The sequence below is a fragment of the Notothenia rossii genome (genome assembly GCF_949606895.1).
Source record: "Notothenia rossii genome assembly, chromosome: 11".
Lineage (NCBI taxonomy): Eukaryota > Metazoa > Chordata > Actinopteri > Perciformes > Nototheniidae > Notothenia > Notothenia rossii.
The window spans coordinates 48,637,883-48,656,423 of record NC_136910.1 but is presented as its reverse complement, the minus strand read 5'-3'; the positions used below and the strand labels follow the sequence as shown (position 1 = coordinate 48,656,423).

General features: G+C 42.2%; 2 protein-coding genes across 2 annotated transcripts; one reads left to right on the top strand and one right to left on the bottom strand.

Moving 5' to 3' along the window:
- Window positions 1–177: 177 nt before the first annotated feature.
- Window positions 178–13,042, bottom strand: LOC307024327 (uncharacterized protein). Its single transcript, XM_079658384.1, has 27 exons — window positions 12,895–13,042; window positions 12,056–12,178; window positions 11,489–11,737; window positions 11,052–11,165; window positions 10,791–10,910; window positions 10,453–10,578; window positions 9,665–9,868; window positions 9,041–9,209; window positions 8,591–8,759; window positions 7,921–8,143; window positions 7,462–7,581; window positions 7,095–7,313; window positions 6,354–6,662; window positions 5,979–6,197; window positions 5,655–5,801; window positions 5,072–5,320; window positions 4,790–4,960; window positions 4,428–4,676; window positions 4,086–4,313; window positions 3,760–4,008; window positions 3,391–3,630; window positions 2,311–2,559; window positions 1,955–2,182; window positions 1,550–1,816; window positions 1,093–1,302; window positions 655–834; window positions 178–467 (listed from the first exon to the last, which is right to left on the bottom strand). Exons 1-27 carry the CDS (start codon window positions 12,947–12,949, stop codon window positions 193–195), a joined length of 5,361 nt encoding a protein of 1,786 aa, XP_079514510.1. The 5' UTR covers window positions 12,950–13,042; the 3' UTR covers window positions 178–192.
- On the top strand, window positions 8,748–17,877 carry ndr1 (nodal-related 1). The gene is made up of 4 exons (XM_079658386.1): window positions 8,748–8,793; window positions 15,790–16,047; window positions 16,412–17,163; window positions 17,275–17,877. Exons 2-4 carry the CDS (start codon window positions 15,831–15,833, stop codon window positions 17,425–17,427), a joined length of 1,122 nt encoding a protein of 373 aa, XP_079514512.1. The 5' UTR covers window positions 8,748–8,793; window positions 15,790–15,830; the 3' UTR covers window positions 17,428–17,877.
- The last annotated feature ends 664 nt before the right edge of the window (window positions 17,878–18,541 follow it).

Sequence of the window (18,541 nt, the reverse complement as noted above, 5' to 3'; positions counted from 1 at the left end):
GAAGACACACGGTAAATATTTTGATAGCTGGGCAAAGAAAAAGTCAAGTTAGGCATTACCAAATTAAGTACAAGAATGTGAAATTAAGGGTTAGAGTGCACAATTTTTCTAGAGGGTAAATGGCACGTTGATAGGTGGTAACTATGATGGCTGTTACTGAAAGTTAGGGAAGGTTTCTACTAGTTGGTGCTGCTAGGATATTTGATGCTTAGCAGTTGTGTTATGGGGAATCTTAGGTGGTGCTACTGTATGTTTTACACACATCAAACATAAGGAAAATAGCAGTGTGTATTCTCCAACAACAATTCCAACTGCTGTGACTGAAATCAATGAAATGTGATTACAGGGAGCAATAGGATCTTCTGATTGGCACTGCATCTCATCCGAGCCGTCGGGACAGTGGGCGCGGCCGTCACACACTTCTGACTTAGGGAGGCACATCCTGCGGTCGCTGCACATAAAGTCACCTGATGTTCAGGAAGACAAAAAGGTGTCAATTTGAGGATCAGGGACAACAAAAAAAAGTGGTTGTTTTGCAACAAATAGCTACTTAAACCCCAAAGCACTTCCACTGTTTTCTTTGGAACTCTCATACAGCTGGTCCATGCCATTCATTAGTTGGATAGGTACACTTTGTTTTGTCGCTGGACTTACCTGGATTTTTGCATTGGCTTATACAGTTATTTTCATCAAATGCATCAGGGCAGTCTTTTTTTCCATCACACAGCTGGCTTTGAGAGATACACAGAGATGAATCTGGACAGAGAACTGATGGAGCGATGCAAGATGATGTGGAGGTGAGAACAGGAGGCGCTGATGCAGCAGTAACAGCATCTGGAGAGGAGAAGACTAAGCATTAAACTCAAAAGGTTGTAGCAGACAGTCAGGACTTTTGGCTAGCTAACAGATCTAATAAAGAATGAGATCAAGTAAACTTGTGGTTATATTTCATTTGTTATGAGTTGTCATCACTTCCATTGCTTCGTTTTTTTTAAATGTATAACACTAAATCAGAGCCATCAAACCTGTAATCGTGTTGTTATTTTGCAGCCGCATCATCACCAATTTCAATAACGGAATCTGCAGCCTTACCGCAGCCCGCCTCATCCGACCCATCCAGGCAGTCCTTCTCTCCATCGCACAGGAATGTGTTTGGGATGCATCGCTTGCCGCAGCGGTGCGCGCAGCTCTTGGTTTTGATCCAGCAGTCCCGCTCATCCGACTGATCCTGACACTGCGGCTTGCCATCACACACCTCGGCTGCAGGGATGCACATCTTCCCATGGGCGCACTGAAACTCACCTGAGGAGGAGTACAAAGAAAAATGATGACTATCTGAATTACATAGTTTCTTCAAAGTTCTCATTAACAGAACAATGTACAGGAAACTCACTTTTATTTGTTTGACTTCAGTTTTTAGTCTCAGTATATAGGGTACAGCAATTGCATTACATTTTATTATCAGTAAACAGTTTTGAAAGAAAATGCATATAGTTCAAAAGTGTCAACCATTTTTCCAAGCCACTTCAAAACTTTAAAGTTAAATGACCTTGTTTGCAGGTTTCTTGGCATCCCTGTTCATCAGATCCATCCATACAGTCTTTCTCTCCGTCACACACGTGGCTGTACAAAACACACTCTTTTCCGTCATCACAAGGCTTTGAGCCCAACCGGCACTTCAGGACGTTTGTTCGAGCTACAGATGAAACTACGTTCTGGCAGTCGCCCTCATCAGAGCCGTCGTGACAGTGAGAGCGGCCGTCACAAACCAGACTCTGCGAGACGCAGCTCCTCCGGTCTTTGCAGCGGAAGTCAGCTGTGGAGGGGGAAATAAATAAACGAGTGGAATTGTGTACATTTTCTGATACTTAGAATTTTCAAAATAGGTATTGAGGTCAGAGAAATAGTTTGAAAGTAATTTGAATGTGTTAAAGTTAATGACGTAATGACTTACTCCTGTAAGGACATCTTTGCACACAGTTCTCATCAGACCCATCAGGGCAGTCTTTCTTTCCATCACAAAACTGTGTCGGGCTGATGCATACAGAGGAGCCTGGACACAGAGCTGAAGGGCTGCTGCAGGGGGGGTTGGTGGGGGGCTGAGTAAATGTCTCAACAGGTGGAGGTGATTGAATTGAGCGCACATTTTCTGGAACACTGGTAGAGACAGTGTTTGCAGCATCTAGCAGATCACACCAAGAGTATATGTAAAAACCAACAGAAGAGTTTGAAATGGTTATGCTGTAGTGCGTTTCTCTGCAAAGCACTTTTACATTTATTACCTTTGTAAACCTTAGAATGAACACTCACCACATCCTACTTCATCCGATCCGTCCCGGCAGTCTCTCTCTCCATCACAGACGTGACTGAAGAGGACACACTCTGTCCCGTCTCCACACAGCTGTGAGCCCATGCGGCACTTCAGGACGTTCGCTCGAGGTGCAAGCAGAGCTACATTTGCACAGTCGAGCTCATCAGAGCCGTCATGGCAGTGAGAGCGGCCGTCACAAACCAGACTCTTTGAGATGCAGCTGCGTCGGTCCGTGCAGCGGAAGTCAGCTGTGGAAAGAAAACCATTTGAATAGACATAAACATTCTGACGCATATCTCCCAGACTCAATTTTAAATAAAGACTCACTTCTGTAAGGACATCTTTTCACACAGTTCTCATCAGACCCATCAGGACAGTCTTTCTTTCCATCACAAAACTGTGTCGGGCTGATGCATACAGAGGAGCCTGGACACAGAGCTGAAGGGCTGCTGCAGGGGGGGTTGGTGGGGGGCTGAGTAAATGTCTCAACAGGTGGAGGTGATTGAATTGAGCGCACATTTTCTGGAACACTGGTAGAGACAGTGTTTGCAGCATCTAGAAGATCACACCAAGAGTGCGATGAGTATATGTAAAAACCAACAGAAGAGTTTGAAATAGTTATGCTGTAGTGCGTTTCTCTGAGAAGCACTTTTACATTTATTGCCTTTGTAAACCTCAGAATGAACACTCACCACATCCTACTTCATCTGATCCGTCCCGGCAGTCTCTCTCTCCATCACAGACGTGACTGAAGAGGACACACTCTTTTCCGTCATCACAAGGCTTTGAGCCCAACCGGCACTTCAGGACGTTTGTTCGAGCTACAGATGAAACTACGTTCTGGCAGTCGCCCTCATCAGAGCCGTCGTGACAGTGAGAGCGGCCGTCACAAACCAGACTCTGCGAGACGCAGCTCCTCCGGTCTTTGCAGCGGAAGTCAGCTGTGGAGGGGGAAATAAATAAACGAGTGGAATTGTGTACATTTTCTGATACTTAGAATTTTCAAAATAGGTATTGAGGTCAGAGAAATAGTTTGAAAGTAATTTGAATGTGTTAAAGTTAATGACGTAATGACTTACTCCTGTAAGGACATCTTTGCACACAGTTCTCATCAGACCCATCAGGGCAGTCTTTCTTTCCATCACAAAACTGTGTCGGGCTGATGCATACAGAGGAGCCTGGACACAGAGCTGAAGGGCTGCTGCAGGGGGGGTTGGTGGGGGGGTTGGTGGGGGGCTGAGTAAATGTCTCAACAGGTGGAGGTGATTGAATTGAGCGCACATTTTCTGGAACACTGGTAGAGACAGTGTTTGCAGCATCTAGCAGATCACACCAAGAGTATATGTAAAAAACCAACAGAAGAGTTTGAAATGGTTATGCTGTAGTGCGTTTCTCTGCAAAGCACTTTTACATTTATTACCTTTGTAAACCTTAGAATGAACACTCACCACATCCTACTTCATCCGATCCGTCCCGGCAGTCTCTCTCTCCATCACAGACGTGACTGAAGAGGACACACTCTGTCCCGTCTCCACACAGCTGTGAGCCCATGCGGCACTTCAGGACGTTCGCTCGAGGTGCAAGCAGAGCTACATTTGCACAGTCGAGCTCATCAGAGCCGTCGTGGCAGTGAGAGCGGCCGTCACAAACCAGACTCTTTGAGATGCAGCTGCGTCGGTCCGTGCAGCGGAAGTCAGCTGTGGAAAGAAAACCATTTTAATAGACAAACATTCTGACGCATATCTCCCAGACTCAATTTTAAATAAAGACTTACTCCTGTAAGGACATCTTTTCACACAGTTCTCATCAGACCCATCAGGGCAGTCTTTCTTGCCATCACAAAACTTTGTTGGGCTGATGCATACAGAGGAGCCTGGACACAGAGCTGAAGGGCTGCTGCAGGGGGGGTTGGTGGGGGGCTGAGTAAATGTCTCGACAGGTGGAGGTGATTGAATTGAGCGCACAATTTCTGGAAGACTGGTAGAGACAGTGTTTGCAGCATCTAGAAGATAGATAAGAGTGATACATTTCATAGCAAACCAACAGGAAAGTGTCAAAATGTTATGCTTTCTGCAAAGGACTTTTACATGCATTAAAGCTTTGAGTGAACACTCACCACATCCTACTTCATCCGATCCGTCCCGGCAGTCTCTCTCTCCATCACAGACGTGGCCGAAGAGGACACACTCTGTCCCGTCTCCACACAGTTTGGTGCCGATGCGACACTTCAGGACGTTTGCTCTAGCTGCAGAAGGGGTAGCGTTCGGACAGTTGAGCTCATCAGAGCCGTCGTTGCATTGCGAGCGGCCGTCACAAACCAGACTCTGCGAGACGCAGCTCCGGCGGTCGTTACAGCGGAAGTCGCCTGAACAGAAAACAAAAGAAGCCCTCTTAGGTTGCAGGACACATTCTAAACAAAAAAACTTCCTGCAAACATTGGCAAACCGGGAAAACTATATATATAAGCAAACTCCTTACTTCTAGAGGGACACCTTTGCACACAGTTCTTTTCATCAAAGCCATCAGGACAGTCTTTGAGCCCGTTGCAGAACAGACTCGGAGGAATGCAGAGCTGAACAGCAGAATTGGGACAGAGCACAGCGGGGCTGCTGCAGGCCGGCGCGACTGGAGCAGGAGGTTTGAGTGGTTCTGAAAATATCCAATTAGTTAAATTAAATAAAGGGATATTTCATAAAAACTCAAATAGAATGCGTCGGTAAGTCAAACTGCATATTTCAGATAACATCCTAGGAAACTCACCACATCCCTGTTCATCAGATCCGTCCTGACAGTCCTTCTCCCCGTCACACACGTGGCTGTATAAAACACAATCAGTCCCGTCTTCACACAGCTTGGAGCCCGTGCGGCACTTCAGAGTGTTTAACAGAACTCCAACTGGAGCTACGGTCGGACAGTTGACCTCGTCTGAGCCATCACGACAATGAGAACGACCGTCACAGACGAGAACCCTGGGGACACAACTCCTACTGTCCTTGCACTTGAACTCGTCTAAGATTGGAAATGGAGGCAGAAAAGAAAGGGTTGCATATTGAAAGAGGTGCCATTTTCAAGAAACAATAAAAAGTGATATAGATCAATCTATGTTTATTTATATAGCCCAATATCACATTTGTCTCAGTGGACTTCACAGTTTGTACAGAATATCAGTATGACAATACGACACCCTCTGTCCTTAGACCCTCACATCGTACAAGGAAACACTTCCAGAGAAAACCCACAGTTTAAAGGGGAACATGGGAGAAACCTCAGGGAGAGCAACAGAGGAGGGATCCCTCTCCCAGGACGGACAGACGTGCAATAGACGCCGTGATAGGTACTTCACCTTTAGATGGGCATGTGGTTACACAACCGTCCTCGTCGTCTCCATCAGGGCAGTCCTTTTTCCCGTCACACAACTGGGCTTGTGAGAGGCAGAGTGATGTGTGTCGGCACAGCACATAGGGTTCAGCGCAAACTGGAGTATCTGGCACTAATAATTGAATATGGAAAAAATGAGGAGGTAAGTCAGGGTACAAATCTGTTGCTTTCATACACATGGCTGTAAACTGGTCATTTGCACTTGTGAGTCACTACAAGCTAAAAAACGAACTGTAAACAAACTGAGATCTTTTTTATTTCTTCTTTAAAAACATGAACTTGTTCTGACCTGGGCGGACGTTCTTCAGTGCAAGGATGACACTGAACACACGCTCTCTCACAGGCATGTCCTGGATGGCGCTCCCGTCACGCCGGTCCCACAGAGTCAGGACATTTTCCGAATGGGACAGCAGGAAGGGCTCAAAGGCAGATATGACTGAGCCGGAAATGTTCCATCTCCTGCCAGCTTTGTGGCTTTTCGCCTGCAGCAAACTCATCATGGTCAAACCTGTAAGAAGGGGAAACCAAAACTGTTTTGCAACTGAATGAAAGACTTTGAACACAGTCATCTCTTATTGTTGCAGCACAAAATCACATGTACTTTTGTATTGCTTTAAGCTAAGTGTTGAGACACAGCTGGTGAAACATTTGACTTCAGACAGACCTGCCCTTTTTGAGTTCCAGAGCAGGCTGTTAGCCCTGAGGTCGAAGGCGATGTTCCCCTGGACTTCGTCTGCCAACTGCAGCAGCTCTTTGGCACTTCCTCCCGCCATGCTCATGGTGAAGATTCGGTCTTCCTCCAACCAGATGATGCCCCCCCTCAGCCAGTCCAGATACAGGTCTCTGATCTTCTTGGTCGTACGGTACAGCTGCTGCAGGTTCCGGCTGTCGGCTGTGGAGGTGCCGATGCTGTTTTGGTCACATGACACCCAATAGAGGTTCCCTTTCCTCTGGTCTATTCTAATCAAACAAACTAAAGAGAAAAATAAGTGAGTCAATGGAAAGTGTACAGAAAGCTGTAAGAAGACAAAGTAGACAATTGTTCACGGCAAATAATTTAATTCACTACAAAGTATAACTTAAAGACTTATTTAATCAATTATCTTAAACCCATGAATCATTTAAACTACAGATCAAGTTGGAACAAGGAAATTGGTGGTGTTAATGAATGCTAAAGGACTAAAAAGTGCTTTATCTAAATGCATTAATGCTATTAATTGTTTTCGATTGACAGGGATTAGTGATATTTAGTTGCTCCTAGTACTAGGATGCGTTAAATGCAGAGAACACATCTCACTGTGTGTGCTCTGCATGTGTGACCATTAAAGAGGGTTTCATCCCTCCAATTCTATCTATCACATAAAATACCTTGTCTGCATGAAAAACTTGAAACTCATAGCATTACCTGGCAGAGGTGTCGGGACCACCTCAGTCTTGACCTGGGTCAGACTGGTGCGTTGGATATGGCCGGTTTGGTTGGCCCAGTAGAGCCAGTCTCTGTACCAGTCCAGGTCAAAGGACAGGATCCCGTCGCCAGTGCTTAACAGCTGGGTTTGATCGTAATCTTTCCCTCTGATCTCCAGCAGGTTGATGTCCATGTTGGTGGCATAAACAAACCTTGGGTCTGTGGCAGAAAAAAAATTTGTTTAACGTTCCCCTTGTGCTTATTACTACTTAGAGACGGACAAGAGAAAACGGATTGGATAAAATATTTTTTTACCCGTCTTCAACCAAAAATAGGCAGAGATCCAAAATAAAGTTGTTAAACTTACATTGACATGTCCCATCAGGCATCAGCATTTTGGCGTTCGGACAAGCACAGGTGAATCCCACCGGGTTTCTTTTAGTTAGCTGGCAGAGCTGACACAGAGTAGTTGCACATGCAGTAGAACCTGAATGATGTAAAAAAAAAAAAAAAAAATAGTTTTAAAAAAAACAAACAGGACATTTTGAAATGAAAGTAATATTCTCAGATGAGGAAGAAACAACTATGGTGCGAAAAAAAATCCGCTGTTTATGTCATTTAAAACCAATCAAGTATAAATCAATAAACAATACTCGGGACAAAACATACAAATATGACAACTGTATTGTTTGTTTTGAAACAAAAATGAATCTTAACATGGTGCCTAAGAAGAGCATAAACTAAAGTCATAGCCAATTCAGAGAAAGAAATACTCCAATCAACAAGTATATTGCATCAGAATTAAATATCTTGTTTCCATAAGTACCTCGAGGCTGCTGAAGCTCATGGTAAACGGCTAGTGTCGGCAGTGCCGCTTTCAAAAGAAATTTCTTCTGGTTTGGCTGCGTCTGTGGGACCTGCCACAGTCCCATCTCATCGACCCAGTAGAAGGAGCTCTCAAACACAGCGAGGCCGAGAGCCGCCCTCCTGCTGAACAGGCCTGTGAAGGAGAAGTGGCCGGTCCCGTCCATCTTCACCGTCTCTATGGACTGAATGAAACTAGTTATTGTTCACTGCATGTTAAGCATAAACATCAAATGGTTTACAAAATTATTCTGTAGTGACAAACTTTGTTTTAAAAAGAATGGTATTATACTCTCTTCTCATCATGAATGAGTACACAGGGCCGCCCCTCCCTACACGCCGATCATCAGACTGCGTGGGATCTCACCTCGGGGAGGGGGCATCATCTTGCGGAGGAAGCCTCAACTGAGCGCACCTTTATGCGCCGCCTTAATTTAAATTATATTTTATTCAGCCGTTTCAGTTTCCTGCTATTTTGCATGCTCAGTATCATAACTCTGTACATCTAAAACATTACAATGCATTTCAACTCCACCACTGTGTATATCCGTTTCTCACCTTCTTAACATGCTGCTGTGACAAAAGATGAATCCTAAATTGGGATCAATAAAGTACATCTAATCTCATCTCACCTTCTTGAAGTTGCTGATCCAGAACAGCCTCCTGGCAGCGACGTCTGCAGTGAGGCTGTGGGCCGCCTGAGCAGTGAGCACCGCTAGAGTGTTTCCATCGGACCCGTCCATCCACGACCTCTCTATCGTCACTCTTTCCCCCGGGCCAGAACTGAACCAGAACATCAGGCTGCGAGACAGAGCAGAGAATTTAAAAAAGCACGGTCAGTGTATCATCCTATTTTGGTTAATTTACCATGGCTGGTTTTGAATGTTTGCTGTGAGTATAGGATTCAACAAGTCATTCCAATACTGCTGCAACCATTTTCTCAATTATCCATGTTCAATACTGTATAAAAGCAGATTTACCAATTCACTGAGACCAGGGTTATCACTAAATAACATTTAAATATGTCAAATAATATTATGTTTCATCCTGTGTAGCAGATAGAGAGAATTAAAGTAGCATGCCTCTCCACAGGTACGAGCACCAAATCTGATGGTTTGTTGTGTTTGCTCAGCAGTGTAGTGAAACTTCTCCCGTCAGCTGACTGCATGTAGATTGACTCTGTCTTCTGATTGGACCAGAACAGGTTTCCATTCAGCCAATCGCAAGCTAGACCCGTGATTCCAGGCTCACCTGTTAATGAATAAATCAGACGTCTAATAAGACATTTTTGTTTAGAAATGCCACAATTACCTTCTGCATTCAGCGTTGAGATTTAAATGTGGACCCTGATGGATTCCACAAAGGGTAACACAGTAGGGGGGTTTTCAGGACTTTAAAAAAAACTAATTCAGACCAAAACAAGGGGGGAAAAAACCCATTGTTGAATCGGTCAAAAGTTGTGAAAACACATTGTTTCAACTCCATTGGATTTTCAAAAGGAAAAGATGCAACATATTTTACATTATGTGTTAAAGCCAAGCTAACCAGTGTGGTGAACATCTACCTAGTTAACATTACCATTTTCTCTTGACTCAGTAACTTCATATATAAAATACATGTCACTATTCTAATTCAAAACCAGCTGTTATTGCCATAATACCTCTAAAGACACAAAAAAAGAGCAACCACATCTTGGATCAACTCACCAGTAAATGTTGTCCAGCTCTGCCGTCCATTACTTTCGTAAATGCTGCCACGGTTGTCGGCCCAGTAGTACAAGCCTCGGGAAACGTCGAAAGTCAAAGCCACTGGGTCAAGAACTGGAGTGTGGATAACTTTAAACTGTTGAGACGTCACATTTAACAGCCCCATAGAGCTCCTCTGCACTATCAGCAGTCTGGTAGCGTTACCTGGACAAATGTATAGAGTCAGTTAGTGGGAATATTTGGATTGTAGTAAGTTTCACCTCCTGCTCACTAAACATCCATCAACTACTAAGGTGAGGGATTACTTTACTGCCTATATTCAGACAGAAAAAACAACCTTGATGCAAACGCAATATTTCACAATTGCATCATCCTTTTATTAACAACATTTGAGGAGACATCCCGGTGAAACCATCTCAACTGCTTGCATCTGAAGTCGCGTTTGATCCTTTTGAACGTTTGATACCTTTTGTTATTCGTAAATGCTCAGGCACATCAAAGAGACCTATTAGTACGTCAATTATCTTTTAACCAAGTTCAGTTCATGATGCTTCTGGTTTGGGTTTGATCTTTTTCAGAGGATGAAACTAAATCCAGAGTAGGTTAATCACATAACACAATTAGGCTGATGACTAGCTCAGTAACACTTAGCAGCTTGGTACTTGCTTGCTGGTTGATGTGTATGGTCTTGTTTGATCTCTGGCTCTAGAAAAGGCTTAGTTGGCACCAAAGGATGATTGTATGCATCATTAGATTTGTACAAACAAGGAAAAGCTTTGTCTCCTTACCTGTAGCTAAACATGCAGTGCCTCCATATAGTTTGAATCCTTCTCTGCACTGGCAATAGTATGAGCCGACAGTGTTAGCACAGTGATGCATACAGAGGGCGAAGGGGGGGGCACATTCATCCAAATCTGAGGGGGAAAAAAGAGGGTTATAGCTTGAAATACATGAAGTATCAAAACATATCTAGCAACAGATGATTACAAAGCTGCAAAAAGACACTTCTTAAAAACATTCCGGTATGCAAAGAAAGGGGTTAAGGGACCAAGGATGATCCTGCAAAAGGCAGGCTCCTACATCTATATTTGTTCAGTTCGCTTTGATTATTTAAAGCCAAACACACCTTCACAGACTGCTCCATTGGAAGAGAGCTTATATCCAGCGGGACAGGTACACAAAGCTCCCCAGGGCTCATCGACACACACGTGGCTGCAGCCGCCGTTGTTCGTAGAGCAAATACGACCTGCAGGAGCATTACAGAAATCCATGAACCAGGAGCATGTCAGAAACATTATGTTGACATTGATTACCAACAGTTGCGAGTGGTTTGTATTTGCCATCATTGGAAGACCTCATTGTTCAAGTCAATTTGTCTCAAACCTACCGCAGGTTATGGGCTCATCACTGGCGTCCGCGCAGTGAAACGTCCCATCACAACGCTCGTCTGAACTCAGACACGTCCCATCAGGACACCGTATGCCATCCTCACCACACAGTCCTGGGGAACAGACCATCAATACTTCAACATTGAACTCTCTCTCATATCTAGCCTGAGTTAGGGGCCCATTTGGTTGTGTTTGACATCTTTTGACACAACTTTGATACTATTAACACATAATATCCATTTGCTTGATCTGTCTTCTTTGATCAGCATGTTCAGCAAACTAACTTTACTGATTTTTTAGTCATCACATATCAAAACTGTTCAATGTTTGGGTGAACCGACTCCATAGTGCCCTACTTTCCCACAGTCTGACATTTCGGGAAGGTAGGCAATCAACGAGGATGTACTATAAGATTAAAATCCTCCATATTCCTCACCACAGTCCTCCTCATCAGAATTGTCCTGGCAGTCATTCAGTCCATTGCAGCGCAGCTCCTTGGGGATACAGATGTGGTTTCGACAGGTCCAGTCAGAGTCCAAGCAGCCCTGTGTCACTGCACAGTTCTCCTCATCAGAGCCGGTGGGACACTGCTTTGTACCATCACAGCGAGCTGAGGCGTCAACGCAGCCGACAGAGTCAACACAAGGGAACTGTCCGGGGGGGCATTTAGGAGAGCCAGAAATTGCTAGATGGGGGGAAATAGTTTCTCTTTCAGTCTACCAGCATTTTATCTTTAGGTAAAAAAGTTTTCCACATTATTTTTATTTCGTAATGACTGAAACATCACTTCGTTTTTGTCATTATTATGAAGCATATTTAAAATAAAAAACAGATTTAGCTATTCTGGTGAATCTATTAAAAATATCTGCCATGTAGAATATTGTGTTAACCATTTCAGACTCCTAAACAAACTATGAAAAATAATAAAGCGATCATCCAATTTGAATAATGTATTATTGTAAAGAACAGTTGTTTTGCACAGGAATAAGGATAGTGAATCTACCATTGCAATCCATTTCATCAGATCCATCCAGACAGTCTCCACTTCCATCACATCGCCAGATATTCGGCATACAGTTTCCATCGTCACACCGCCACTGGTCTGGTCTGCATCCCAACATTTGTCCTATAAACATTCAAGAAGGCTTGGGAAATATTTCTGGCTTTCACTGGAGTTTTCCAGTAATTCACTGGATGAATTGTGCAATGGATCTAAAATTACACCCCTCACTTTTCAGATCAGGATTTTAAAAAATTAAGCCAAATTCAAACTGAATTGTAAATGATTGGTGAATTGCTTTTACAATGACTAAATGTGGGCAACAAAAGCCACTGGCAAACTCACACCAAGTCAGTATTTCAGTAAAGGAAAAACCTTTGATAAACCGAGGAGGTCTAAACTCGGCACAAAAGGTCGATTGAGCAAACAGAAGGATACATATAATGCGCACTGCTTTCACATCTTCAAATTCATGTTAAGGAAAGTTAGCTAAAACAGCATGGGTATATTTTTGATAAATATAACTACCTATTTCCACCAACTGATACATTGTTTTTACCCAAACGTTACAAAAAAAGTAAAAGAAACAGAGGAACATTTGTATTATAAAAACGCATGAACAAAAACAGAGTAACTGGCATTCCATAAAAATATTTTATCCCTGAGCCCATGGGGTGCAGAAATGTACGCGAAATTGCCTTGTTCGTGTTTAGGCTGACATTGAAGAACTTGTGGAAACGTGCTTGAGTGTTAATTGACATGTACTGTAGGCCAACAAACTCGCTTAATAGCAACACTTAATAGGTATAATGCCTTAAAAAACCGAATATAATGTTTCTTACCTTGGGAAATGCTCAGAATTGCCAGGATTGAGCAAATTAAGTGTCGAAAGTCCATGATGGCCCACGCGGCTCGTCGTGAGAAACAGCCTCACCTGAGAGGAAATGCTTCAATCAGCTTCACCTACTGCAGGTGCGCGTGCGATATTCACTTCCGTTTACACACAAATAAATACGTTGTAGGCTATAAAACATTTACCACAAAACGCACATGATCAACACAAGTCATTGATTGACTTTGTGGTTACTTAAACCGGTTTGGAAATCTATATGTATTTATGTTTGTTCATTGAGGCTATTTAAAAATGTTGCCGTAGGCTATTCCAAACAAGCACAAGTCTACATTAATTAAATAAAGGTAATTTCACTAAAACGACATGCGATAACTTCTAAGGAATTTTCACCACACACCTCAGATTTGGTATAGGCTAATTAAAGGTTTGGACAGTTAGAGTTTAGATAATTTAGCAGGTAAATCTGTTTAATGTGGTTTCATTTGAAAGAGAGCGAGCTGTTCATGTGCTGCCTTTTGTCCAATGGCTTACACTTACTTCCAGTGATGTGAGTGTTGGAAAGGTTTAGCGTTTTTACACTAAAAACGGTTTTAAAATAATCAAAGCTTTGTACTTAGCATAAAGTCCCCTTGACCAATGATGGGCAACGATCAGATAGAGTGTCTGAAGTCACTGACTTTTGAAGTAGGTTGACACTTACAACTGAACTCGCCTAAATATACATTTTCGGAGCAGTGCATTGCTACTTGTGTTATTCGGTTATTCCCTCTTGAAGTGCTCTCTGTGATGCGATAAAGTGGGCATTTTGGATAGCATTTGCCTTGTATGCACAGAACGATTGAACGTAAACTATTCGTGTATTGGTACCTTATCTTGAGGTAAAACTGTGTCCATAAGTTAAACAAAAAAATCAGTTATGCAGGACAGGGTTTGCCAGATAAATGCATAACTACAAGTATCAAGATTATAGGGATATAAAACATTAAAAGCGTTTCAAATGATTTTTCTTATAACAGCTGTAATAGATTTAACCTCATAACAAAGAAAGTTTACTCAAGTAAAAGTAACTATACAACAGAATACAAGTTCATTCAACAATTTATTTAAGGACACATAATGTAACTAAAAGTACATTTGTCTCAAGATTATAATGTATAGCTGCAGCTTGTAAATATTGTCCCAGTTCGACTATTTTTTATTCTGATGAGAAGCCTAATATTATAATAATATATGTATTAATAATGTAAATCTAAAAACGAATCTATTGTTGTCAAATACTTATAGTGGATTAGAAGTTTTTGAAGCATAAGAATGGAAATATTCAGGTGAAGTATACCTCTTAAAAGTAACTCGAAATTGTTCTTTACTTGAATGGACTTACAGTTCCTAATTAAATAAAGTTACTTTCCACACCGTTAAGCAACACACATCGTTTTAAGTTTGGTTTTCGTTGTAGTAAACATGCTACAGTTGATTTTGTACTAATGTTTTAAGCTTTTGTTACACTCTGGCTCCAAACGTGCAATACATTGTTTAAAACAAAGTTGTTTTCATGTCGTGTCAATTAAGAACTTTCATAGAACAAGACGTATGGCACTAATGGCATTTATTTGGTTCTTTTCAAGTTCATATGCTCATCAAGGCTTTGTAGTTTGTTATCAACACGTTCTGCTTTCCTTTGAGCTCAAGTATGCAGTTTGACTTATGAATGGGCAACGATTATCTGCCATGTCCGACACATTAATGTTCCTTTGAAGATGCTGCTGTCACTTATCATGGCAGATTATACACCTGAAATTGCTGTATTACATCTTTTTTTGAAGTTGTCCAAAATTGTGGATTATTACAGCTCATCTGAACATATGTGTAGTATAGAAACCCATGTATTTGAGATAAATGTATACACATAACATCTATTTTTTAAGAATATAATAGACAAACATATGGTGATATTTTGCTTATTTTATATTCATCTTTAGTTTTTATATGTATACATTTTACATGTTGAGAATGATCACTCATCCTCCTGCCCAGTTTCAATATCAATATAAATGATTTTAGAATTGTTGTTATTATAGGTCTTTAGATAAAACATTTTAATCTTTAGTTTAAAAATAAACACAACAAATAAGCATTCAAATAAATTCAATAAAACCAACGAATAAGATAAGATGTCCACAAAATTGGCGAGGGAACATATTTCACACATCAGCAGAAGCACTAGATTTATCTCTAAATATCGTCTTTGTTGAATATTTCTGGTTATTGTATTTGTTTATAATTATTAACTACATATTTAAAGTAATTATCCAATACATATATTGAACATCGTTCGTAAACATACTAACTATGCCAACAAGTAATGATTCGTTTTTCAAAAATATATGGCAAATAAGCCTTTATAAAAAAGTTTACCAATATTGTAAATGCAAAATGAAAATGAAATCTCCATTAACTTATGTCAAATATTGATGGTAAGTTTAACATTCTGATTAACTCCCATGTTACGAACCAATTAATCACAGCGCATGCAGCTCGTAATCTCTTTAACTGATATTATTGTCATGCCTTCTTATCAAAGGGATCTTTAACCCAAAACAACAAGAGTCAGAGTGGTGCCATTTTACACTTTTACCACTACACAGGCAATTGGTTTCGATACACAACGACCCATGTAACATTAAGTCTTTGAGCGCCCCCTGGATCAAACACGCCCTCCGGATTGACAGCTCTTCAAAGACCGTCAGGAGAAAGGGGTGGGACTATAAATCCTGGCCTCAGCATCTCATCTGGAGCATTTGGGATCTACCCGTGGAAGAGACAACATCACACTAAGGAATTATGAAGGCACCTATGGATTTTTCTTTTGCGCTTCTTCTTCTAGTGGATTTGGTTGTGTGTCTCGGCGCACAGCCTTTTCCCGGGATGCACCCTGACGCACTGCTCCGAGGGATGAGTGGCGGCTCCAAGCGCATCCAGCAGACGAAGCAGAGCAGCAGGCTGCCATTCTACATGATGCAGCTATACCGGACCGTGCTGACCGAGGAGCGGGCCAAGACCCTGGCCAATAGCCTGAGCCACACGATGACCGAGGACCCTGCCATGCAGGACTCCGACTCTGTCATCAGCCTGGTAGCTAAAAGTAAGTTTTCATCATAAATCAGATTAATATCATGTGCAGTTTTTCTATGGCATATTGTGCATGTGGGATTTATGTTGTTCTTTAAAAAACATATATTTAAGAAATACACTATTTCTGCAGTTCCTTTTGATACCTGTATTATTTTCACCTTAATTTAATCATTTGCCTCATCAAAAAATGATGAATGTGTTTTAGCATGCTTGCAGTTCCCTTATAAGGAATACAAGCTGTCGAATCATCACATGTTTACATACTGAATGAGAAATTGGACATTGTTTTTGCAGTCCCAAATGTAATGAAATGCATTCTATTGTTTAAGTGATGGAAGATTTTAACACGTTTTTTTTACTCTTATTTATTTCAGGCTGCGAGCAGATTGGCAAAAGGTGGTCCGTTACCTTTGACCTGTCCTCCATGTCTGCGAGCGACAACGTCCAGCTGGCAGAACTTCGCATCCGCCTGTCCGCCTTCACCGAGTCTCCCCGAGCCTCAGTGGACGTCTACCACTCACACAGGGGGCGCTGCTCCGGCACGCATTGCTCAGAGAACAGGATGTTCCTGGGCCGCCTGAAAGCTCACCCCGGTGCCACGGTATCCCCCTCCTCCTGGAAGGTGGTCAACATGACGGGGGTGCTCATTCGCTGGCTGCAGCAGGAGCACACCACACAGGAGGAAGAGGAGGAGGAAGAGCAGGAGAGAGTCCAACACCTTACTGCTGACCGGGTCATGATGGTGGTGTTCTCAAGGCAGAACCTGAACAACAAGCGCATGCCAACACTCATCCGCACAGCAGAGCACTCCAAGTACGTCAGCTATGACCGGGAGAAAGTGGCCCCTGGCTCTGGTTCCAAGCCGAGGAGTCGCAGGGCCAACAGGCACCAGCACACCCAGCACCAGAGGAAGGGAGTGGCTGATTCGGCCCCTGTCAGCAAGCCCACAGAGGAGGAGGAGAAGGGTCCTCTCTGCAGGAGGGTGGACATGGTGGTGGACTTTGAGAAGATCGGCTGGAGCGAGTGGATCGTCTATCCCAAACAGTACAACGCTTACCGCTGTGAGGGGAGCTGCCCCAACCCAGTGGACGAGACCTTCACTCCAACCAACCATGCGTACATGCAGGTGAGACTGAGTTTAAGACCTCTCTTTTTGTATAGTGTTTCTAGTAATGAGGTTTACCAATAATACCCTACATGTTGTCTAATCCATCATTGTATCTCTTTATCTTTCCAGAGCCTTCTGAAGCTCCACCGCCCAGACAAGGTGCCGTGTCTGTCCTGTGTGCCGACACACCTGGGACCGCTCTCCATGCTGTACTACGAGGCGGGGGCGATGGTCATGAGGCATCACGAGAACATGGTGGTGGAGGAGTGCGGCTGCCACTGAGCGAAATACCTGAAAACCTTTTGGATAAAGGTGAAATAGAATCGAGCAGAAGGCCCAGAAAAGTCTTCAACACTAAAACTGAGCCAGTCAGAGACACACAGTGGACGGAGGATCACAGGCACTTTACAGAAGTCCAGTCTGACACTGGGACAGAGGCAGCTGGCAGGAAGGAAGGGACAAGCTTTATCCTGGACACATCTCGAAATAATGGATTTGTAAAATCAAGAGTTGTAAATTATTTGTAGTTTTTTGTAAATATCAGGGGACCTTAGTTTTACCTTGGATTGAAAATGGATGAATTGAAGTTTAGAGTGGTTGATTATGGTAATGTATTGATCCAGTAAGATGAAACATAATGTAAACATGGTCATTAACTAAAGCACTATAGAAAAGTCTAACAGTAGTTGTACAGGTCTTATGTACAAACTCTTCTTTTTTTAATTTAAGACTGAAATGTTACGTAATAATGCCATTGAAATAAAAAATGTCAGAATGGTTGAAGCGCTTTTAACTTTATTGAGATGTCGGGTCACATGGATCCTTGTATGTTTAAAGTGTACACTAATACAATAAATTATTTCTCATCAGAACAAAGTGTGTGATGGTTTTTATTTAAGGGTTTTTACAAGAGCCTAAAAGTGGCTAATTTCCTCTAACTTTGTAGGGTTGCTATGCTATGAGGCACAGCAGGCATTTGAGTGTTCGAATATAAAGACTGGTTTCCAGGAAGTAGTTTTACAAATAAACTTTTCAAACAGCAGAGATGGGAGAAGTACTCAGATCTTGTACTTAGTAAAAGTATAAGTACCAGAGTGTATACTCTTACAAGTAAAAGTCCTGCATTCAAAATGTTACTCAAGAAAAAGTACAAAAGTATAAGCATCAAAATATACTAAAAGTACCAAAAGTAAACATTTCAGAAAAACATATTTTATATTATTATAATTATTGATGCATTAAAGTGTTATCAAAGCTGGCAGCTAGTTTGAATGACTTTGTATACTGCAGGTAGCTTGTGAATTTACTCCAGGTGTAACTCAAGTCTGATTTAAGAGTTGGTTATATTTCACATCATTTATCAAATTCTGTAAAGTAACTAACGGTATTAAATAGA

What these genes read in the sequence shown, in the direction of transcription:
- ndr1 (XM_079658386.1), top strand. Translation starts at nt 15,831, where the DNA reads ATGCACCCTGACGCACTGCTCCGAGGGATGAGTGGCGGCTCCAAGCGC. An exon ending in CATCAGCCTGGTAGCTAAAA is followed by an intron (nt 16,048 to 16,411) that starts GTAAGTTTTCAT and finishes TATTTATTTCAG; the next exon opens with GCTGCGAGCAGATTGGCAAA. An exon ending in CCAACCATGCGTACATGCAG is followed by an intron (nt 17,164 to 17,274) that starts GTGAGACTGAGT and finishes TTATCTTTCCAG; the next exon opens with AGCCTTCTGAAGCTCCACCG.
- LOC307024327 (XM_079658384.1), bottom strand. Translation starts at nt 12,949, where the DNA reads ATGGACTTTCGACACTTAATTTGCTCAATCCTGGCAATTCTGAGCATT. An exon ending in CTGGAACTCAAAAAGGGCAG is followed by an intron (nt 6,198 to 6,353) that starts GTCTGTCTGAAG and finishes CCCTTCTTACAG; the next exon opens with GTTTGACCATGATGAGTTTG. An exon ending in GCAAAGATGTCCTTACAGGA is followed by an intron (nt 1,817 to 1,954) that starts GTAAGTCATTAC and finishes CCCCCTCCACAG; the next exon opens with CTGACTTCCGCTGCAAAGAC.